Below are 20,740 nucleotides of genomic sequence, written 5' to 3' on the forward strand. Positions count from 1 at the left end.
CTGCTGTAAACACCAAGGTTAACATCCAAATACTTGGCTTTTTAGGCTGTGTTGAAAACCTTTTTTTTTTTTTTTTGGAAACCTGATTATACATTGCATGGAAAGGAAGCAAGTACAAGCCAAGTAATAGAAATACCATAAACGTTATTAACAGAGGATTTTAGTAGCATTCAGTGTAGAAATTAAAATTTAGTTAAAAACTAAGGACTCTTATGATTAAGAAAATTGATAATTTAAACCTTATCAGGTAAAAAAGTAATAGAATATTGAGGGGAATAGAGACTTGAGTGCTCAAGTAATAATTAAATCTCTGTTTCAACAGGTGTCATAGGAAGTTGTTTGAGACCAGATTTCCTCCACAGGGAGAACCAACTGCCAAAATAACTTATTTCCCTGGGGGACTGCTACATTTGTTAATTTTTTTTTTTTTTTTCATTTTGTTCAATCTAAATTTTCCTTAGTTTTACAACATGTAATAATTTCAATTCTGACTTCAGGAACAATTGAGCGGAAATCTGATCAACCTTTCATAAGCAACTCTTAGTATGTCCGAAGACATGCTACATTGTGTCATTACATCTTCCATTCTCCAGGCTCAATAGCTCCTATCTTCAAGGCTATTGCTCTTGCAACATTATCTGAGTCATCTCATCTCACCAGTCATACTCCTGTGTGTCTCCTGTTTGCAAAGCACTTTGCAAGTGGAAGTTTCTAGAATTTTGATGCAAAACCCTGAGTGTGGTTTTACACAGGCAAAGTTTTATTTGGTGGCCTCTGGACACTGCTATAGATAGTATTGTCTATCCTGAAAAGTATATAAAATGGAAGAACACTGAGGTTTTGATTAACTGAAACATGTACTATTAAGCCATGTCTTTATCTTCTAATACTTATGAAACTGAATTTTTGACTTGTAATGCAAAATATTATATCTATTAAATTTCAATTGCATGGATTTAGCCAACTGTACCAGACTGTTGAATATTTTTGCCCTTTCTATGACTAGTAATGAAAAGGTCATCAAACTTCGGCCTGTGAACCAAATCCAGCTTAGTGCTTTTTCTATAAATAATATTCCATTGTAAAAGACCCATGTTGTTGTTGTTCTTTTTTTTTTTTTTTTTTTTTTTTAAATGCATGGTCTATGGCTGTTTTTATGCTGTAAGTGACAGCAGAGTTGAATACTTTTGACAAAGACTATATGGTCCATAGGATGTAAACTATCCACTATTTTGTCATTTATAGGAAAAATTTCCCATCCCTGAGCTTGTACATCAGTTGTCCTTTCTACTTTCCTGCAGGTTCAGTGAGAATGCATTTATGTCCTGGTGAAGACTGTGGATTAAAAGGCTGGACTGAGTAGGAATATTAGAAGCAAAAATTCAACTGAACACAGATACATAATCATTATTTTTGTATTAACTAATTTAATCTGATGTGTTCCCAAGTAATTAAACTGTCACTCAGCCCATGTTTCTTGTTCTCACAAAGGAATGCTTTGTTGAAATGCAGATATTCTCTCTCTGCTACACTCCTGAGCATACCATTCCAGTAACATTGTGAAACTGGAAATGAGTTAACTCTAATGGCTTCTTAAAAGCCCAAGTTTGCTCTTAGAACTCATCATTTTTCTAAGTGCCAGCATTAACCCATTTTTCCCCTCAAATGTATTTCTCAGAAAACTAGCCCTTGTAAGACCTTGAATAACGGCTTCCGAAGCCAAACAACTTGATGAAATAATATATTCTATACACTTTCTGAAGTCTCAATACACATTAGCATGTTAAAGGGTATGGAGACTTCTACAAGAAATGTATCTGGTTAAGGGGAGTCAATACTTTGCTTCCCCACATTATTTAGCTACAGCACACTCTTTTCTTCTTACATATTTATCCAGAAACTTTGGTGGAAGAAAATTTAGAAAAATTTATAAATTCCCTTGAGGAAGAATGTAAACTCAATGAGCTTCAGATGTTGAAAATCTATTTCCCGAGGGCATCATAAGTGGGAGGAAAATAAGCAGGAATAGTTTAAAGTATGAAAGTGTCACAGAATTATAAAAATAATAATATAATTCTAAGAATGAATGTCCATTTTGCTGTTTTACCTGAATTTACTAGGCTGAAGTGACACTAGTTGAACTAATGGTAAGGGTAAAGAATAACCTTGATTTTATAAGAGCAGCTAATTATTAATCATCACAGATATAGCAATAGGCATGAACAAAAAGAGTAAATCATATCAGAAATGTGAAAATCTTCCATGAAGGCTGGAGTTATTTCTTCCTTATAGTAAATCCACAGCTCATTACCTTGCAAGTAGTAGGCACTTATTTAATTGTTGTTGAATAAGTTGGCCAATAAATAAAAGCAGAAATTATATGGTATTATGGTTCAACCAAATGTCATGTAATAGCGATACTTCTGGTAATGCAGAAAAATTTCACTATTTTTTAAAGACTTTTTATTTATTTATTTGACAGAGCAGCCATGCAGGAGTCGCTGTGGGTGCAGCAGCTGGCGGAGGAGCAGAAGCGCCAGGCCAGGGAGCAGCTCATTGCAAAGAGAATGGCCAAGATGCCACAGATGATTGAGAACTGGCTGCGGCAGCAGCAGGAGCGCAGGGAAAAGGAGCAGGCCGACAAGGAGCGGCGGGCCCGACTGCAGGCTGAGGCCCAGGAAGGCCTGGGCTACCATGTGGACCCGAGGAGTGTCCGCTTCCAGGAGCTGCTGCAGGACCTGGAGAAGCAGCAGCGCAAACGCCTCAAGGAGGAGAAACAAAGACAGAAGAAGGAGGCACGAGCTGCTGCACTGGCTGCTGCTGCGGCCCAAGACTCGGAAGCCTCGGTGGCACCCAGTTCCTGAGCTAGCCTCTCCCAATAAAATCTGCTGCCCGACAGCCACCCTCCCCCCCAAAAAAAAGCCGGGGTGGGGGGGGGATCAGGCTCACCGCTGATGTGGGGCTGGATCCCAGGACCCTGGGATCATGACCTGAGCCGAAGGCAGAGGCTTTAACCCACTGAGCCACCCAGGTGCCCCAAATTTCACTATTTTTAATTGGTTTTTCCATCAAAGTAGAAACATATATACAGGCACCCCCAAATAAAAAATGAAAGAAATAAGAGTTTAGCCATAAACTCATTTTGTTTGTTTGTTTAGCCATAAACTAATTTGTTTGTTAAACAAACAAAACTTTACCTTTGATTCAATCAGAGCAGTCATTTTCAGTATTTCTGTATTCATAGCCATGGAAGCAGAGCTTACGGATCAATAGCCATCAAGCTGTCTGACTTCTTAGTTTGAATTTTAACATATACATAAATGCCGGCCATAAAATTCAGTAACATAAATGTGCAAATGTCGCAGATAAGGACCTTCAGACTCCACCCTAAAAATACTTTGGGACATATAATTTCGGTACTTCTTTTTTAAACATTTGAGCGCACTATTTTTAAATGCATATTTAAACATAATGTTTTAAAATATTTATTAATCACAGTGATATCTCTTAGGAAACCACAGCCTAGAAAAACCCACTGAGTCTTTCTCTGAAAGAAAATTCTGATATTTTAGCTCTTTATGACACTAGCTTTTCAAAATACCTTTAAACATTTTGAGTATCATATTCAAATTTTGTGAAAATAAATCTACTTATTTACTTGAATCTGAATTATTTAGTGGGGGAAGATATATTATAAGGAAGTTTTGTTTGTTTTTATTTTAGAAACTGGATGTCCTAGAAACTGTTAAAAGAAGGTTATGACTCGTTGTGACATCTGACACTCCACTGATCAGTAGGATTAATTTGACTAACTTGCTTGGTTAAATCAAAATACATGTGGTTTGTATCACATAATCCTGCTGTGAACACTTAGTCTTAAAAAAAACTTGGCTTCCACATATCCTGTTTTGGGGAAGAATAATTATTAGGTAACTCTTATTTTACTTTTTATAATTATATCATAATATCCACCCCACCACACACACAGTATTGGTTTTTGTCATTTTCTACAGAAAGGTTTTTTTTTCCCTCCATCTTAAATTTTATGTTAATTACATCTCGATAAAAAATTAGTATAAGGGCCAAAATTTGGGAAGATGGCAGAGAAGTAGCAGGCTGAGAGATGACATCAGGTAGCAGGAGATCAGCAAGATAGTTTATCAAACCATTCTGAACACCTAAATCCAACAGGAGATCTAAGAGAAGAAGAGCAGCAATACTAGAAACAGAAAACCGACCACTTTCTGAAAGGTAGGATCTGCGGAGAAGTGAATCCAAAGCCACAGGAAGATAGACTGTGGGGGGAGGGGCCAGCTCCCTGCAAGTGGCAGAGTAATGGAGCACAAAATCAGAACTTTTAAAAATCTGCTTCACTGAAGGGTATTGCTCCAGAGACTAAGCCAGGGTGAAGCCCATGCGTGGTCTCAGGTCCCGCAGGGTCACAGAAGGATTGGTGGTGTCTGAGTGTCACAGAGCTCACAGGTATTAGAGTGGGGAAGCCAGCTGCAGAGGCAGAGCTGAGGAGTGAGCTCTCAACTTGGGGTTACCTTAAACTGTGATCTGTGGCACAGTCAGACCACTGCTCTTTGAGCAGGGACACCACAAGATCCAGGGAAATCCCCCTGGAAGAGCACAGGGATCTGCTGGGTTTGGAGACTTCAGGCAGGGCTGTGTGCCAGAGACAGAGATGCTTGATCACAGGCTGGGTAAGCTTGGAGAGCAGCCAGAGGCAAGGGAGACAGGAGTGATTGAGCCCTTTTCTCTAAGGGTGCACGTAGGAGTGGGGCCCCGAGCTCTCAGATCCTCCGGGCCGGAGATTTGGAGGCCGCCATTTTCATTCCCATCCTCCAGATCTCTACAGAAAGTGTTCAGGGAACAAAAGCTCCTGAAAGTGAACCTGAGTGGATTACTTAGCCCGGCCCCTGGCAAGGGCCATGCATTTTCACCTTTGGCAAAAACCCTTGAGAATCACTACAATAGGGCCCTCCCCCAGAAGATCAGCAAGAAATCCAGCCAAGACCACGTTCACTTACCAAGAAGAACAGCAGAATTCCAGAGGAGAAGATAGCAAACATGGAATTCATGGCTTTCTTTCCATGATTCCTTAGTCTTGCAAAGTTAATTAATATTTTTTAATTTTATTTTTTTCTTAAGCTAAATTTTTTTTTAACTTTTACTCTTTCCTCTTTTAATATTTTTAAAATAGTTTATCTTAACAATACCTTTCATAAAAATATTTTTTGAAACTTCATTATTATAGTCATATTTTATCCTTCATTGTATCTAACTTTATTTTTTGTATAGACATAGGGGTTTTCCTTCTAAAAAAATTTGGGGTAGAACTTTTTCTAATAGATCAAAATATACCCCAAATCTAGCACACGGCTTTGTTCTAGTATCCAGCCTGAACAAATAATTCTCTCCAGTTTCTTTTTCTTTATTCTCCTAACCAACTTATCTTATCAACTTCTTTTTTAGAAAATTAAAGGAAAATTTTATCTTTATAGTCATATTCCATCCCTTCATCATGTTTTCCCTTATTGTTTGTGTGTATACATATATATGTACATATATCTGTATATACGTATATATACAGATATAATACATATACAGTATATATGTATAATATCTGTATATATACATATATCTGTATATATATGTGCCATATATATGTATATATCTATATCGATATCTATATAGATATCGATATAGATATAGATATATATGTACATATAGATATATGTACATATATCTCTCTATATATTTACATTCTTTAAAATTTTGGGAGGTAGTTTCTTCTAAGAGACCAAAATACTCCCAAAATTAAGTGGGTGACTCTGTTCTATTCACCAGTCTAATTTTTTCTTTTTTATATTTTTTCTTAATTTTTTTCTTTTTTAAATTTTTTTCTGACCCTCTTTTTGCCCCATTTCTTCCCCCCACAATTTGGGGTCTCTTCTGATTTGGTTAAAGCACATTTTCCTGGGGTCTTTGCCACCCTTTTAGTATTTTATTCATTCCTTCATATATTCTTATCTGGATAAAATGACAAGGTGGAAAAACTCACCACAAAAAAAGAACAAGAGGCAGAACCAAAGGCTAAGGACCTAATCAATATAGACATTGGTAACATGTCAGATCTAGAGTTCAGAATGATGATTATCAAGGTGCTAGGTGGACTTGAAAAAAGCATGGAAGATATTAGAGAAACATGGTCTGAGAAATAAAACCGCTTCTGGAGAAATAAAAGAACTAAAATCTAACCAAGCTGAAATTAAAAAAAAAAAAAAACTATTAATGAGGTGCAATAAAAAATGGAGGCTCTTACTGCTAGGATAAAAGAGGAAGAAGAAAGAATTAGTGAAACAGAAGACCAAATGACAGAGGGTAAAGAAGCTGAGCAGGAGAGAGACAAACAAATACTGGACCACGAAGGGAGAATTCGAGAGATAAGTGATACCATAAGGCGAAACAACATTAGAATAATTGGGATTCCAGAAGAAGAAGAAAGAGAGAGGGAAGAGCAGAAGGTATATTGGAGAGAATTATTGTAGAGAATTTCCCTAATACAGCAAAGGAAACAAGCATCAAAATCCAGGAGACACAGAGAATCCCCCTCAAAATCAATAAGAATAGGTCCACAACCCATCATCTAATAGTAAAATTTACAAGTCTTAGCGACAAAGAGAAAATCCTGAAAGTAGCCTGGGACAAGAAGTCTGTAACATATAATGGTAAAAATATTAGATTGGCAGCAGACTTATCCATGGAGACCCAGCAGGCCAGAAAGAACCAGCATCATATATTCAGAGCACTAAACGAGAAAAACATGCAGCCAAGAATACTATATCCAGCTAGGCAATCACTGAAATAGAAGGAGAGATAAAAAGCTTCCAGGACAAACAAAAACTAAAAGAATTTGTAAACATGAAACCAGCTCTACAGGAAATATTGAAAAGGGTCCTCTAAGCAAAGAGAGAGTCTAAAAGTAGTAGACCAGAAAGGAACAGAGACAATATATAGTAACAGTCATCTTACAGGCAATACAATGGCACTAAATTCATACCTCTCAGTAGTTACCCTGAATGTAAATGGGCTAAATGCCCCAATTAAAAGACACAGGGTATCAGAATGGATAAAAAAACAAAACCCATCAATATGCTGCCTACAAGAAACTCATTTTAGACCCAAAGAGACCTCTAGATTGAAAGTGAGGGGATGGAAAACAATTTACTATGCTAATGGACATCAGAAGAAAGCAGGGGTGGCAATTCTTATATCAGATCAATTAGATTTTAAGTCAAAGACTACAATAAGAGATGAGGAAGGACAACTATATCACACTCAAAGGCTGTCCAACAAGAAGATCTAACAATTTTAAATATCTGTGCCCCTAAGTGGGAGCAGCCAACTATATAAACCAATTAGTAACAAAATCAAAGAAACACATTGACAATAGTACAATAATGGTAGGGGACTTTAATACCCCCCTCACTGAACTGAAATGGACAGATCATCCAAGCAAAAGATCAACAAGGAAATAAAGGCCTTAAATAACACATTGAACCAGATGGACATCACAGATATATTCAGAACATTCCATCCAAAAGCAACAGAATACACATTCTTCTCTAGTGTACATAGAACATTCTCCAGAATAGATCACATCCTGGGTTACAAATCAGGTCTCAACCAGTATCATAAGATTGGGATGATTTCCTGCATATTTTCAGACCACAATGCTCTGAAGCTAGAACTCAATCAAAGAGGAAATTTGGAAAGAATCCAAATACATGGAGACTAAAGAGCATCCTTCTAAAGAATGAATGGGTCAACCAGGAAATTAAAGAAGAATTGAAAAATCTTCATGGAAATAAATGATAATAAAAACAACGGTTCAAAATCTGTGGGACCCAGCAAAGGCAGTCCTGAGAGGAAAATACATAGCAATAAAAGCTTTTCTCAAGAAACAAGAAAGGTCTCAAGTACACAACCTAACCCTACAAGTAAAGGAGTTGTAGAAACAAATCAACAAAAGCAGGAGTTGGTTCATTGAAAGAATTAATAAGATTGATAACCCCTTGGTCAGACTTATCAAAAAGAAAAGAGAAAGGACCCAAATTAATAAAATCAAGAATGAAAGAGGAGAAATAACAACCAATACCAAAGAAATGCAAACAATTATAAGAACGTATTATGAACAACTATATGCCAGCAGATTTGACAGTCTGGAAGAAATGGATACATTCCTAGAGACATATAAACTACCAGAACTGAACCAGGATGAAATAGAAAACCTGAACAGACCTATAACCAGTAAGGAGATTGAAGCAGTCATCAAAAATCTCCCAACAAATAACAGCCCAGGGCCAGAGTGCTTCCCAGGGGAAGTCTACCAAACATTTAAAGAAGAACTAATACCTGTTCTCCTGAAACTGTTCCAAAAAATAGAAATGGAAGGAAAACTTCCAAACTCATTTTATGAGGCCAGCATTACCTTGATCCCAAAACCAAAGACCCCAAAATACGGAGAATTACAGACCAATATCCTTGATGAACATGGATGCAAAAATTCTCACCAAAATACTAGCCAATAGAATCCAACAGTACATTAAAAGGATTATTCACCACGACCAAATGGGATTTATTCCAGGGCTGCAAGTTTGGTTCAACATCCACAAATCAATCAATGTGATACAATATATTAATAAAAGAAAGAACAAGAACAATATGATACTCTCAATAGATGCTGAAAAAGCATTTGACAAAGTACAGCATTCCTTCCTGATCGAAACTCTTCAAAGTGTAGGGATAGAGGGCACATACCTCAATATTATCAAAGCCATCTATGAAAAACCCACTGCAAATATCATTCTCAATGGAGAAAAACTGAAAACTTTCCTGCTAAGGTCAGGAACATGGCAGGGATGTCCATTATCACCTCTGCTATTCAGCATAGTACTAGAAGTCCTAGCCTCAGCAATCAGACAACAACAAGAAATTAAAGGCATCCAAATCGGCAAAGAAGAAGTCAACTATCACTCTTTGCAGATGATATGATATTATATATGGAAAATCCAAAATACTCCACTCCAAATATGCTAGAACTTGTACAGGAATTCAGTAAAGTGTCAGGATATAAAATCAATGCACAGAAATCAGGTGCATTTCTTTACACCAACAACAAGACAGAAGAAAGAGAAATTTAGGAGTCAATCTAATTTACAATTGCACCCAAAACCATGAGATACCTAGGAATAAACCTAACCTAAGAGGCAAAGAATCTATACTCAGAAAACTATAAAGTATTCATGAAAGAAATTGAGGAAGACACAAAGAAATGGAAAAATGTTCCATGCTCATGGGTTGGAAGAACAAATATTGTGAAAATGTCCATGCTACCTAAAGTAATCTACACATTTAATGCAATCCCTATCAAAATCCCATCCATTTTTTCCAAAGAAATGGAACAAATAATCCTAAAATTTATATGGAACCAGAAAAGACCTCGAGTAGCCAGAGGAATATTAAAAAGAAAGCCAAAGTTGGTGGCATCACAATTCCAGACTTCAAGCCCTATTACAAAGCTGTTATCATTAAGACAGTATGGTACTGGCACAAAAGCAGACACATAGATCAATGGAACAGAACAGAGAGCCCAGAAATAGATCCTGAACTCTATGGTCAACTAATCTTCGACAAAGCAGGAAAGAATGTCCAATGGAAAAAAGTCTCCTCAAAAAATGGTTTTGGGAAAATTGGACAGCCACATACATAAAAATGAAACTGGACCATTTCCTTACACCACATGCAAAAATAGACTCAAAATAGATGAAGGACTTCAATGTGAGAAAGGAATCCATCAAAATCCTTAAGGAGAACACGGCAGCAACATCTTCGACCTCAGCTGCAGCAACTTCTTCCTAGGAATATTGCCAAAGGCAAGGGAATCAAGGGCAAAAATTAACTATTGGGACTTCATCAAGATCAAAAGCTTTTGCACAGCAAAGGGAACAGTTAACAAAACCAAAGGACACCTGAAAGAATGGGAGAAGATATTTGCAAACAACATATCTGATAACTGGCTAGTATCCAAAATCTATAAGAACTTATCAAACTCAACACCCAAAGAACAAATAATCCAATCAAGAAATGGGCAGAGGACATGAACAGACATTTCTGCAAAGAAGACATCCAGATCGCCAACAGACACATGAAAAAGTTCTCCACATCACTGGGCATCAGGGAAGTACAAATCAAAACCACAATGAGATACCACCTCACACCAGTCAGAATGGCTAAAATTAACAAGTCAGGAAATGACAGATGCTGGCAAGGATGCAGAGAAAGGGGAATTCTCTTATACTGTTGGTAGGAATGCAAGTTGGTGCAACCACTCTGGAAAACAGCATGAAGGTTCCTCAAAAAGTTGAAAATAGAGCTACCCTATGACCCAGCAATTACACTACTGGATATTTACCCTAAAGATACAAATGTAGTGATCCGAACGGGTACATGCACCTGAATGTTTATAGCAGCAATGTCCACAATAGGCAAACTATGGAAAGAATCTAGATGTCCATCAACAGATGAATGGATAAAGAAGAAGTGGTATATATACACAATGGAATACTATGCAGCCATCAAAAGAAATGAAATCTTACCATTTGCAATGACATAGATGGAACTAGAGGGTATTATGCTTAGCGAAATAAGTCAATCAGAGAAAGACAACTATCATATGATCTCCCTGATATGAGGAAGTGGAGAGGCAACGTGTGGGGTTTGGGGGATAGGAAAAGAATAAATGAAACAAGCTGGGATCAGGAAGGAGACAAACCATAAGAGACTCTTAATCTCACAAAACAAACTAAGGGTTTCCAGGGGTACAGGGATAGGGAGAGGTGGTGGGGTTATTGACATTGGGGAGGGTATGTGTTATGGTGAGTGCTGTGAAGTGTGTAAACCTGGTGATTCACATACCTGTACCCCTGGGGCTAATAATACATTATATGTTAATTAAAAAATTAAAAAAAAAATAAAAATTGCTATAAACTAATTTTGTCAGATTGATAAGTTTCCAATCAATCAGTTAAAACCCATTACTTTTTAACTGTATGTTGGCTTCTCCACTAAGTTTCTAATCTCCTTTTGCTCAGACACCAGGCTTTATTTATCTCAGTATTTCTCATAGCATCTGGCAAGTAGTTTTTCAAAAATATGTTTTAATGATTCAGGAATGACACATACACTTAAAATATCTTGTGGTAGAACATACCATGCAGTAGACAATAAATATTTCACTGGAAAAAGAGTACTGTCAGAGTTTTTTGACGAGTCACTGATTGCTTTTTCTGAAGCCCTGAGTGCTTGTTAGTCATGGCCCAAGAATATCAAGATTTGTATTCAAATACATCAACACTCTTGTCCATGTACCTCTTCTGAACTTCACTCAAAGCATGTGCCCTGGAACCCCCTGGTTCAATCTTATTGCCTCCTCCTAACTGCTGTGGGAGCTTTGGCAAGTCACTGAAGCTACCTGACCTAAATATTCCTAATTATAAAATAACCTTCATAGGATTTTATGTGAATTAAATGATCAAAAAGCTTAATGCATGTGATAATTACTCAATTATTTAAGAAGCTACTAGTTTTTAAAGATTTTATTTATTTGGGAGAGAGAGAGAGTGAAAGTAAAAGAGAGAGAGAGAGCGAGCGAACACGCTATTGCATTAGGGAGGGGCAGAAGAAGAAGTAGACTCTCCATTGAGCATTGAACCCCATGTGGGGATCCATCCCAGGACCCTGGGATCATGACCTGAGCCAAAGACAGATGTTTAATGGACTGAGCCACCCAGGTGTTGCAATTAGCAGTGTTTCACTGCAGTGTTTTTTAAGTTAGGTGGATGAAATCAAAACTGTATACACCTTCCTTATGTTTGCTGTTTCCCTCTCTCAATGTATGTCCCTCTCCCAATGTATGTTCCCTGTAGGTTCCATAGCTGGTTTCCTCATGTTTATATTTATACAGGCAGTGAAGCTGTGACCCTTGATTTTGGTGGGCATATGACTATCATAACCAATATTATACTGTTGAAGTGCTTTCTAATATTTCATCTTATTAATAAAGTCTCACTTTATATAGCATCTTTATTAATTTATGGGCTATCATATTCTTTACAGTTTTATACTTTTACTAAGAATATTGTAATATAATAACTGTCCCCGGTGCACATATATGAGAGTTTCTCTAGGCCCACAATACACATCTGAGTAGAATCTCTAGGCCATATCATATACCTTTAAAATTTTTTTCAAGATGGTGGTCCTATTCCTTACTGGTTATGTTCATTTTGGTTTTGGTTACTTTCCTATATTTCCACATGCCTGAAACTGAAATTGGCTCTCAATTATTTTTGTATCCTCTGTAGTACCATGTCTGGCACAGAAAAGTTTCATTTGGTTTTCTTTTCAACTCGTTGGGGTTGGTGAATCGAACTTGGGGCAAATGTGTTGCAGAGAAAAAAATGATATCTGTGCTTTTCCTAACTTCTAAATAAAGTTGAATATTATGTCAATCATAAATATAGGCTAAAAAACCAAAAACCCAAGTAGTATTAGCAGGACCTGTCATTTTTTTTCACCAACAGAAGGCAAAGATATTTTCATATCACATTATAGCCATTGCAGATATATCAAAATATCTCTTATATTTACCATTACTCTAAAATTATGGTAGTTATCAGATCCACCCAAATATCTTGTTATTTAATGTCTTACTAAGGAAGCATGCATATTAGAATGTCAACATTTAAAATATTTTTCTATTACTATATTTCGATGTGCTTGAAGTCTTTTACAATCCTCTGTGTTTTTAGGCATTATCCTGATAAGATTACAGGATACACAGGAGGTTCACAGCACAATAAAGATTAAGAACTCCATTAAATGTTAGTTCTTCAACCTTCTCTTTGCTCTTTTCACTCCCTGACAGTCCTTACTGGAACCTCTTAATGTACTGATAAATGTCAAGTCCCGAGAGACAATTTGTTAATTGAAAAGGAAGCAATGCTACTTAGCTGTTAGGCTGATGTTCAACTATCTGTTTTTGGTGAAGCCTGGATCTCCTTGGGGGTCACACTTTCCACAGAACTCAAAGAATCACACTATGGCTTTCACCTAGAAGTAGAAATAAAAGGAAAACTCTGAAGAATTTACAAAGTTCTATTGTTCAGTTCCCTTAGTAACAGCCCACTTCAGAGACTGGGCTTTCATCTTCATCTCCTTTCCCCACTTAAGGTCTTCAGTCTTTCTTTATTTCTGATTACTTCAGGTGGATATTAGTTCCTGAGTTCTTCTATGGTTTAAGCATTTAAATTAAACTGCATCTGTGCTTTTAATTGCAGTGATTATATTTTCTTTCTTTTTTTTTTTTAAGATTTTATTTATTTGACACAGAGAGATGGGGAGAGAGAGAGAGACAAGCAGAGGGAGAGGAAGAAGCAGGATCTGCACTGAGTAGGGAGCCAGATGTGGGGCTCGATCCCAGGACCCTGAGAACATAACTTAAGCGGAAGGCAGACACTTGACCAACTGAACCACCCAGGCGCCCCTCCATTTTATTTTTTTTTTAATTTATTTTTTATTGAATAAATTCTTCATGTGACTCCATGTAATTTTAAAGTGTACAGCATGTTACTTTGGTACGTTTATATACTGTTACACATCTGCCATTGTAGTGACATTTCTCACATTACACCTATTTATAGCACAACATTATTGTCTATATTCATTCTGTTGTTCATTAGATCTCTACGGTTTACTTACTATTCATTATAAGTGACAATTACATTTTAAAGAATATTTCTTCAGAGGAAAAATATTTTTTAAATTTAAATATTTTTAAATCTTTAAAGAGAATATGGGGTGCCTGGGTGGCTCAGTGGGTTAAATCCTCTGCCTTCGGCTCAGGTCATGATCCCAGGCTCCTAGGATTGAGCCCCATATCAGGCTCTCTGCTTAGCAGGGAGCCTGATTCCTTCCTTTCTCTACCTGCCTCTCTGCCTACTTGTGATCTCTCTTTGTCAAATAAATAAATAAATAAATAAATAAAATCTTTAAGAAAAAATGGAGAATATTTATCTCCCACTCACCACAGAAGATATTTGGCCTTCTCACCCCAGACCACAGTGATTTCCACTGTTGATACTTAAGGCAACCAAGATTGGGTCAGCTAACTTTGCTAGGAAATAGCATGGAAGAAACTAGTTCATCCTTTCAGCAATTCCTAAGTAGAAGTTTTAGTACTTTCCTGTTGAAAGCTCTGGCAAAGACTAAACTTTGATAATTTTGGATATCTTACTCTGCAATGGAAAACTTGTGCTTCATGAGTTTAGAAACTTGCAAAAAGTCAGTCCCATTATGCCCCTTATTTTGAGATAGTCATTTTCATTACTGTACTGCTTTCTTCAATGTCTACTTCACTGTTCATTCTACTGCTAACATCTGTCCATTTGTATTAGGTCTGGGATTGCCAGAGAAACAGAACCAATAGAAAATAAATAAATAAAATAAATAAATAAATAAATAAATAAATAAAACATATATAAACCTTATGAGCTAATTCCTTATAATTAATCATATTATATAATGTCATAATAAATCATATTACATATAATTATAATAAATCCTATTATATATAATAAATAAATTATATCATAACAATATCATGTTATATATCATTTATTATAGGTACCTGGCTTAAGTGATTATGGAGGCTGAGAAGTCCCACAATATGTACTTGGAAAACTGAAGATCTAGAACAGCCAATGATATAGTTCCAATCCAAGTCTGAACCCAGAGTCAGGAGGAGACTGATGTCCCAGCTGAAAATGGTCAGAAAGAGTGAATTCTCCTTTCCTGAGCCTTTTCTTCTATTTAGGCCTTCAAAAGATTAGATGAGGGCCACCCACATTAGGAAGGGTAATCTGCTTTACTCAAATTCAATTCAAATATTAATCTCATTTAAAACCATCCTCATAATAACATGGCGGACATTGGGAGATGGAGAAGATAAGAGAGATGGGGGCAATCAGAGGCGGAGACAAACCATGAAAGACTGTGGACTAGAGAAACAAACTGAGGGTTTTAGAGGGGAGGGGGATCGGGGGGTTGGGTGATCCTGGTGGTGGGTATTATGGAGGGCACTGGAGGCCTGGGAGCACTGCATGGAGCACTGGGTATGGTGCATAAACAATGAATTTTGGAACACTGAAAAGAAATAAAACAAAAAAAACCATCCTCATAACACATCTAGAATGTTTACCCACATATCCAAGCACCCTCTCTTTTCTCCCCATGGCCCAGCCAAGTGGATACATAAAATTAACCTTCACATCATTGCTGATTATTATTCTCTTTATGCTAGGTTCACTGTTAGCAAACAGTTCTATGACTTCAGTTTCTTCAGAGAATAGTCAATCTACTGTATTTCTATTTTAAAGCCTAGAGATCATCTGGTTTCCAGAACTTGCCCTTGAAGCTCAATCAAATCAAGGGTGTTGAAACTTCACAAAATACCAGGAAAATATGGATATTCTTCTAGGTCACCACTGAGAATTTTGACAATTATTTTCCCACCCTTCCTTCTTTGAGATTATTATCACTAGATATTATACATTTAGCCCATCTGGGCTGTCATTTACCAACTTTACTCTCCCCCTGATTTAGGAATTTGGTTTCTAGCATATGTTCTTTTCCTTTCTTATATCCATTTTAGTGACTTTAATGTCTTTGTATATGAGTAATCCTACTTCCAAATTTACTGTGCTTCTTGGATCTAAAATTTTGCTCACAGTCAGTCTTTACCCACACTTTTAGTAGGTCCTGAAACTTGTTGCTAGTTTCAGTAGGTTGCTAGTTTCATTAGGTTGCTGATCAATTTATGAAGTTTTCAACTCTAATATATCAATATTTCATCATATTCTTCTGTCATTCCAGATATCTTTCCACTTTCCTGTATTCCTTTGACACCTGTTCATTGTTTTCTATTTCCCTGAACCTTCCTTTATCTACACTATCATTATTAGGCTTCCTTTCATGACTCTCTGATCCAACTGGTAGTCCAGATCATTGATTCAGTCTTTTTAGTCCCAACATCTTTAAAGCTGTCACCCTCTAGATTTCCAGGATTTTTTTTTTTTTTTTCTGAGAACTCCTAAACTAAAATCATTTCAATCACTTGCCATCTTTCCCTCTGTATGTGGGGTGTTGAGTAATGTTTAAGAGAATCATATTTCAAATGCAGAATGGTGTCTTTACAAGCATAGAATCTGCATTGGCTAAAGAATAAAGGTCTACCTCTCAGCAAAGCATAAAGGAATCTGTGATGTAACCCCCGTTCACCTCCTTTTCTGGACATATTGTTCAGTAAATCCCTTCACTTTCCTGTCAAGAACTGTGTAGGATCAGAAACTTTGCTCTAATTGCAAGCTAACAAAGTAGCCTACCACAATCTCATAGATGTTGGCAGAAAACACAAGACCTCTGGAGTAGAGAGTGTAGTAAAGAATTTAATCTTGACCCAAAAAAGGTCTTTTTATTTTTTTAAATTTATTTTTATTTTTATTTTCTTTCTTTCTCCCCCCCCCCTTATTCCTGGGGGTAATCTCTAACCCCTTAGAATGTATTCCTTGAAAAAAATAATTCTTTGTTTACCTGGGAGCATTGAGCCATGTAGCTAGGGTGGCAGCATGATTTATAATGGGGTTTTTAGATCATGTTGCATAACTAGATCTCTGAAGGAGCTAGAGTCTAAGCTTGACCACATGAGAAGTCAAGCCTATCTATAAGACAGAGCTCCTTAAAGAAATCTGGAAATCAAGGCCCAGGTGAGTTTCCTTGGCTGAGAATATTCAGTGTGTATTATCACACATCACTATTGAGGAGTGGATAGATATATGAGTCCACTGGGGGAAGGCAGCTGGAAGCCCTGTGTTTTGGACTTTCATGAAGATTGATTGATTTATATTTGTTTATTTGACAAGGAGAGCACAAGTGCAGGGGGAAGGAGGAGGGAGAGAGAATCCTCAAGCAGACTCCCCACTGAATAGGGAACCCAATGTGGGGCTCAAACCCAGGACCTTGAGATCATCATCTGAGCTGAAACCAGGATTTGACCACTTAACTGACTGAGCCACCCAGGTACCGGAGACTCCTTTGGATTCTGCCCCATGTATCTTTCTCCTTGGGTGAGCTTAATCTGTATTCTTTCCTTTAGTAAACTGTAGCTGTGAGTGTAACAGCTTTCAGTGAGTTCTGTGAGTCCTTTTTAGTAAATTATCAAAACTGAGAGTGGTCTGCGGGACTCTTAAATTTTGTAGCTGTTATCAGAAGTGATGGTGGTCATGTGGTCTGTCCCCTAACTTTACAGTAATACAAAGAATTTTATCAGAAGTCATTACACAGGGACGCCTGGGTGGCTCAGTTGGTTAAGCAGCTGCCTTCGGCTCAGGTCATGATCCCAGCGTCCTGGGATCGAGTCCCACATCGGGCTCCTTGCTCTGCAGGGAGCCTGCTTCTCCCTCTGACTCTGCTTTCCACTCTGTCTGCCTGTGCTCGCTCTCGCTCGCTCTCTGTCTGACAAATAAATAAATAAAATCTTTAAAAAAAAAAAAAAAAAAGAAGTCATTGCACAGTAAATAATATGACTTTCAAGTATATAGTTTTCCTTGTCCTCCCAATTCCATTGGAGACACTTGGAGTGGTCCAAGTGGATGCTACACACAAACTGGACTTGGAGCAAAGCTGAGGAGCCGTGAACTTAGGGAATTTGAATCTTTTATACTGGATATAAACATGCCTATTCAGAACACATTATCTTTATCTTCTAAGGTTGTGTATACACCCACCCTTTGCTCTAGAATGAGTCACTATCTGTAACTTCCAAGGTTATTTGTAACAGTCAACAAAACAAAGAGGCAACCCACGGAATGGGAGAAGATATTTGCAAATGACAGTACAGACAAAAGGTTGATATCCAGGATCTATAAAGAACTTCTCAAACTCAATACACACAAAACAGACAATCATATTAAAAAAATGGGCAGAAGATATGAACAGACACTTCTCCAATGAAGACATACAAATGGCTATCAGACACATGAAAAAATGTTCATCATCACTAGCCATCAGGGAGATTCAAATTAAAACCACATTGAGATACTACCTTATACCAGTTAGAATGGCCAAAATTAGCAAGACAGGAAACAACATGTGTTGGAGGGGAGGTGGAGAAAGGAGAACCCTCTTCCACTGTTGGTGGGAATGCAAGTTGGTGCAACCTCTTTGGAGAACAGTGTGGAGATTCCTCAAGAAATTAAAAATAGAGCTTCCCTATGACCCTGTAATTGCACGTCTGGGTATTTACCCCAAAGATACAGATGTAGTGAAATGAAGGGCCATCTGTACCCCAATGTTTATAGCAGCAATGGCCATGGTTGCCAAACTGTGGAAAGAACCAAGATGCCTTTCAGTGGACGAATGGATAAGGAAGATGTGGTCCATATACACTATGGAGTATTATGCCTCCATCAGAAAGGATGAATACCCAACTTTTGTAGCAACATGGACGGGACTGGAAGAGATTATGCTGAGTGAAATAAGTCAAGAAGAGAGAGTCAATTATCATATGGTTTCACTTATCTGTGGAGCAAAACAAATAGCATGGAGGACAAGGGGAGATGGAGAGGAGAAGGGAGTTGAGGGAAATTGGAAGGGGAGGTGAACCATGAGAGACTATGGACTCTGAAAAACAATCTGAGGGTTTTGAAGGGGCAGGGGGTGGGAGGTTGGGGGAACCAGGTGGTGGGTATTAGAGAGTGCATGGATTGCATGGAGCACTGGGTGCGGTGAAAAACAATGAATACTGTTATGCTGAAAATAAATTAAAAAAATTAAAAAAAAAAGAAAAGGATCCTTAAAAAGGTAGTTTGGAACAAAAGGGCAGTTGACGTCCTTTTGCATGATGTATATAAATATTTGAGACTTATGGAGAACTGTGTTCCCACAATTCTGTGCTTCAGTCACACCCACCAGACTATCTACACTTGTCCTAAAGTATCTTCCCAGATCTGTGTTTTGTTTGCATTTTCATTTTACCTGAAATACAGTGATCACTGTGACAAATATTATTCCTCCTTCAATATTCTTTTCAAGGGTATCATATCCAAAAATCACTTTTCAATACCCCTTTTGCCTGTCCCTATCATTAACCTCCCCTCTTTGAGGCTTTACTTAATTTTCTAGCATAAGGATGCTAGAAACTTCTAGCATAAGGATGACGGATGACATCACTCTGTTGTCCTTATTTGTTTAAATTACTTTTTTTTTTCTCTGCTAAAACATATAAGGACTAGTTCTGATTTCTCCTTTTACCCCCTGAGTAGCATTGTTCTGCCACATAGTGTCTACTGTAAAATTTGTTGAAATGAAGAATATTAGAATTATGGAGAATATGGAGAATATGGAGAAATGAGAATATGGAAAAATCTCCATGGAGAATGTGGAGAACATGGAGAAATATGGAGAATATGGACTATTCCATATTCTGATAAAACATAATTTCTATTTTACTCAGAAAGTTTAATGATTAAGATCAGGACAGAGCACAAATAAAGTTGGTTCTGATTTTTCCAACTACATTCATGCTATTGAATGGAAATAGAATTATTTAGTAACTCGAGACTTCAATTTGTGTCTATAAGGGTCCTCTTTTTTTGTCTCCCAAACAACAGAATTCATACAATTTTTTCCATGAGCCCTTATTTCCTAGAATATAGCTATTTTTCATCCTTTTCATTTCTACCACCTGAGTTTAAAACACTACTTTTCATCTACTTTACTTAATAGCTTCCAGTGTGTCATCCTTCTACATTTGCCCTCTAGAGTCACATTACAGCAGCCAGATTGATAATTTTAAAATATAAATCCTGTTCCTCCCCTACTTAAAACCTTATAATAGTTTCCTCTTATCCTCATAGTAAAAACCAAATTCTGTATAATGACCTACTTAAGGCTATTGTACACATTATTTTCCCTGCCTAAAATGTTCTTCCACCAGCTAATTCGTATGAATAACCACTAAATTTAAGTATCACTTACTTAATGAGTACCTGCTTAAAGATGATTGTCCTAAACTCACTACTAGAATTATGAACTGTGACCACAGCCCAAGCATTCTTAGTTTTACTTAATGACTTTTCCTTTTTTTTTTCAGTAATATTTTCAATGCTCTACCATGCTGTATATAATTTAATGCTACCATGCTCTATATAATTTGCTCTTTTTCTTTCTTTGTTTACTGTTTTATGTAGATTTTTCCAGAATGTAAGCTCCATGAGAGCAGAGATCTTTGTCTGTTTTTCCACTGATGATATCAAGGCACACAGAACAGTGTCTGGTGCTGGGTAGTTTATCAATAGATATTTTTTCTGTGAATCAATCCATGAATAACTTAGGCACACTTAAACGATTGTTATTATTATTTATATTGTTTCCAACTAGAAGAGGGGACCCTCAGGGATGGAATGAGAATAAGGATAAGAATACATTGTGAAGACTGAGCTCAAGGGATATTCTGGACAATGTGAGTCTATAGACACTCAGAATCAACCCACCTAGTACCCCCTCTGAGGCCCTCTGATAATGGTGTATGTTAACATGACACCACCTGTGTGAATCT

The 20,740-nt window shown here is 37.2% G+C and overlaps 1 protein-coding gene and 1 long non-coding RNA gene across 2 annotated transcripts; one reads left to right on the top strand and one right to left on the bottom strand.

Moving 5' to 3' along the window:
- The first annotated feature begins 2,489 nt into the window (after window positions 1-2,489).
- Window positions 2,490-2,898, top strand: LOC116583116 (growth arrest and DNA damage-inducible proteins-interacting protein 1-like). Its single transcript, XM_032331123.1, has one exon. The coding sequence runs from the start codon at window positions 2,490-2,492 to the stop codon at window positions 2,862-2,864; it is 375 nt and encodes a 124-aa protein (XP_032187014.1). The 3' UTR covers window positions 2,865-2,898.
- Window positions 2,899-4,630: 1,732 nt separating this feature from the next.
- On the bottom strand, window positions 4,631-15,221 carry LOC116583120. Its single transcript, XR_004282622.1, has 3 exons — window positions 15,208-15,221; window positions 13,603-13,612; window positions 4,631-4,762 (listed from the first exon to the last, which is right to left on the bottom strand). It is a non-coding gene; the product is annotated as an uncharacterized LOC116583120 (long non-coding RNA).
- Between the last annotated feature and the right edge of the window lie 5,519 nt (window positions 15,222-20,740).

This window comes from Mustela erminea, chromosome 2 (assembly GCF_009829155.1).
Source record: "Mustela erminea isolate mMusErm1 chromosome 2, mMusErm1.Pri, whole genome shotgun sequence".
NCBI classification, from domain to species: Eukaryota; Metazoa; Chordata; class Mammalia; order Carnivora; family Mustelidae; genus Mustela; species Mustela erminea.

Bases quoted from the DNA above. Each gene is read 5' to 3' on its own strand.
- LOC116583116 (XM_032331123.1), top strand. From the start codon at position 2,490: ATGCAGGAGTCGCTGTGGGTGCAGCAGCTGGCGGAGGAGCAGAAGCGC.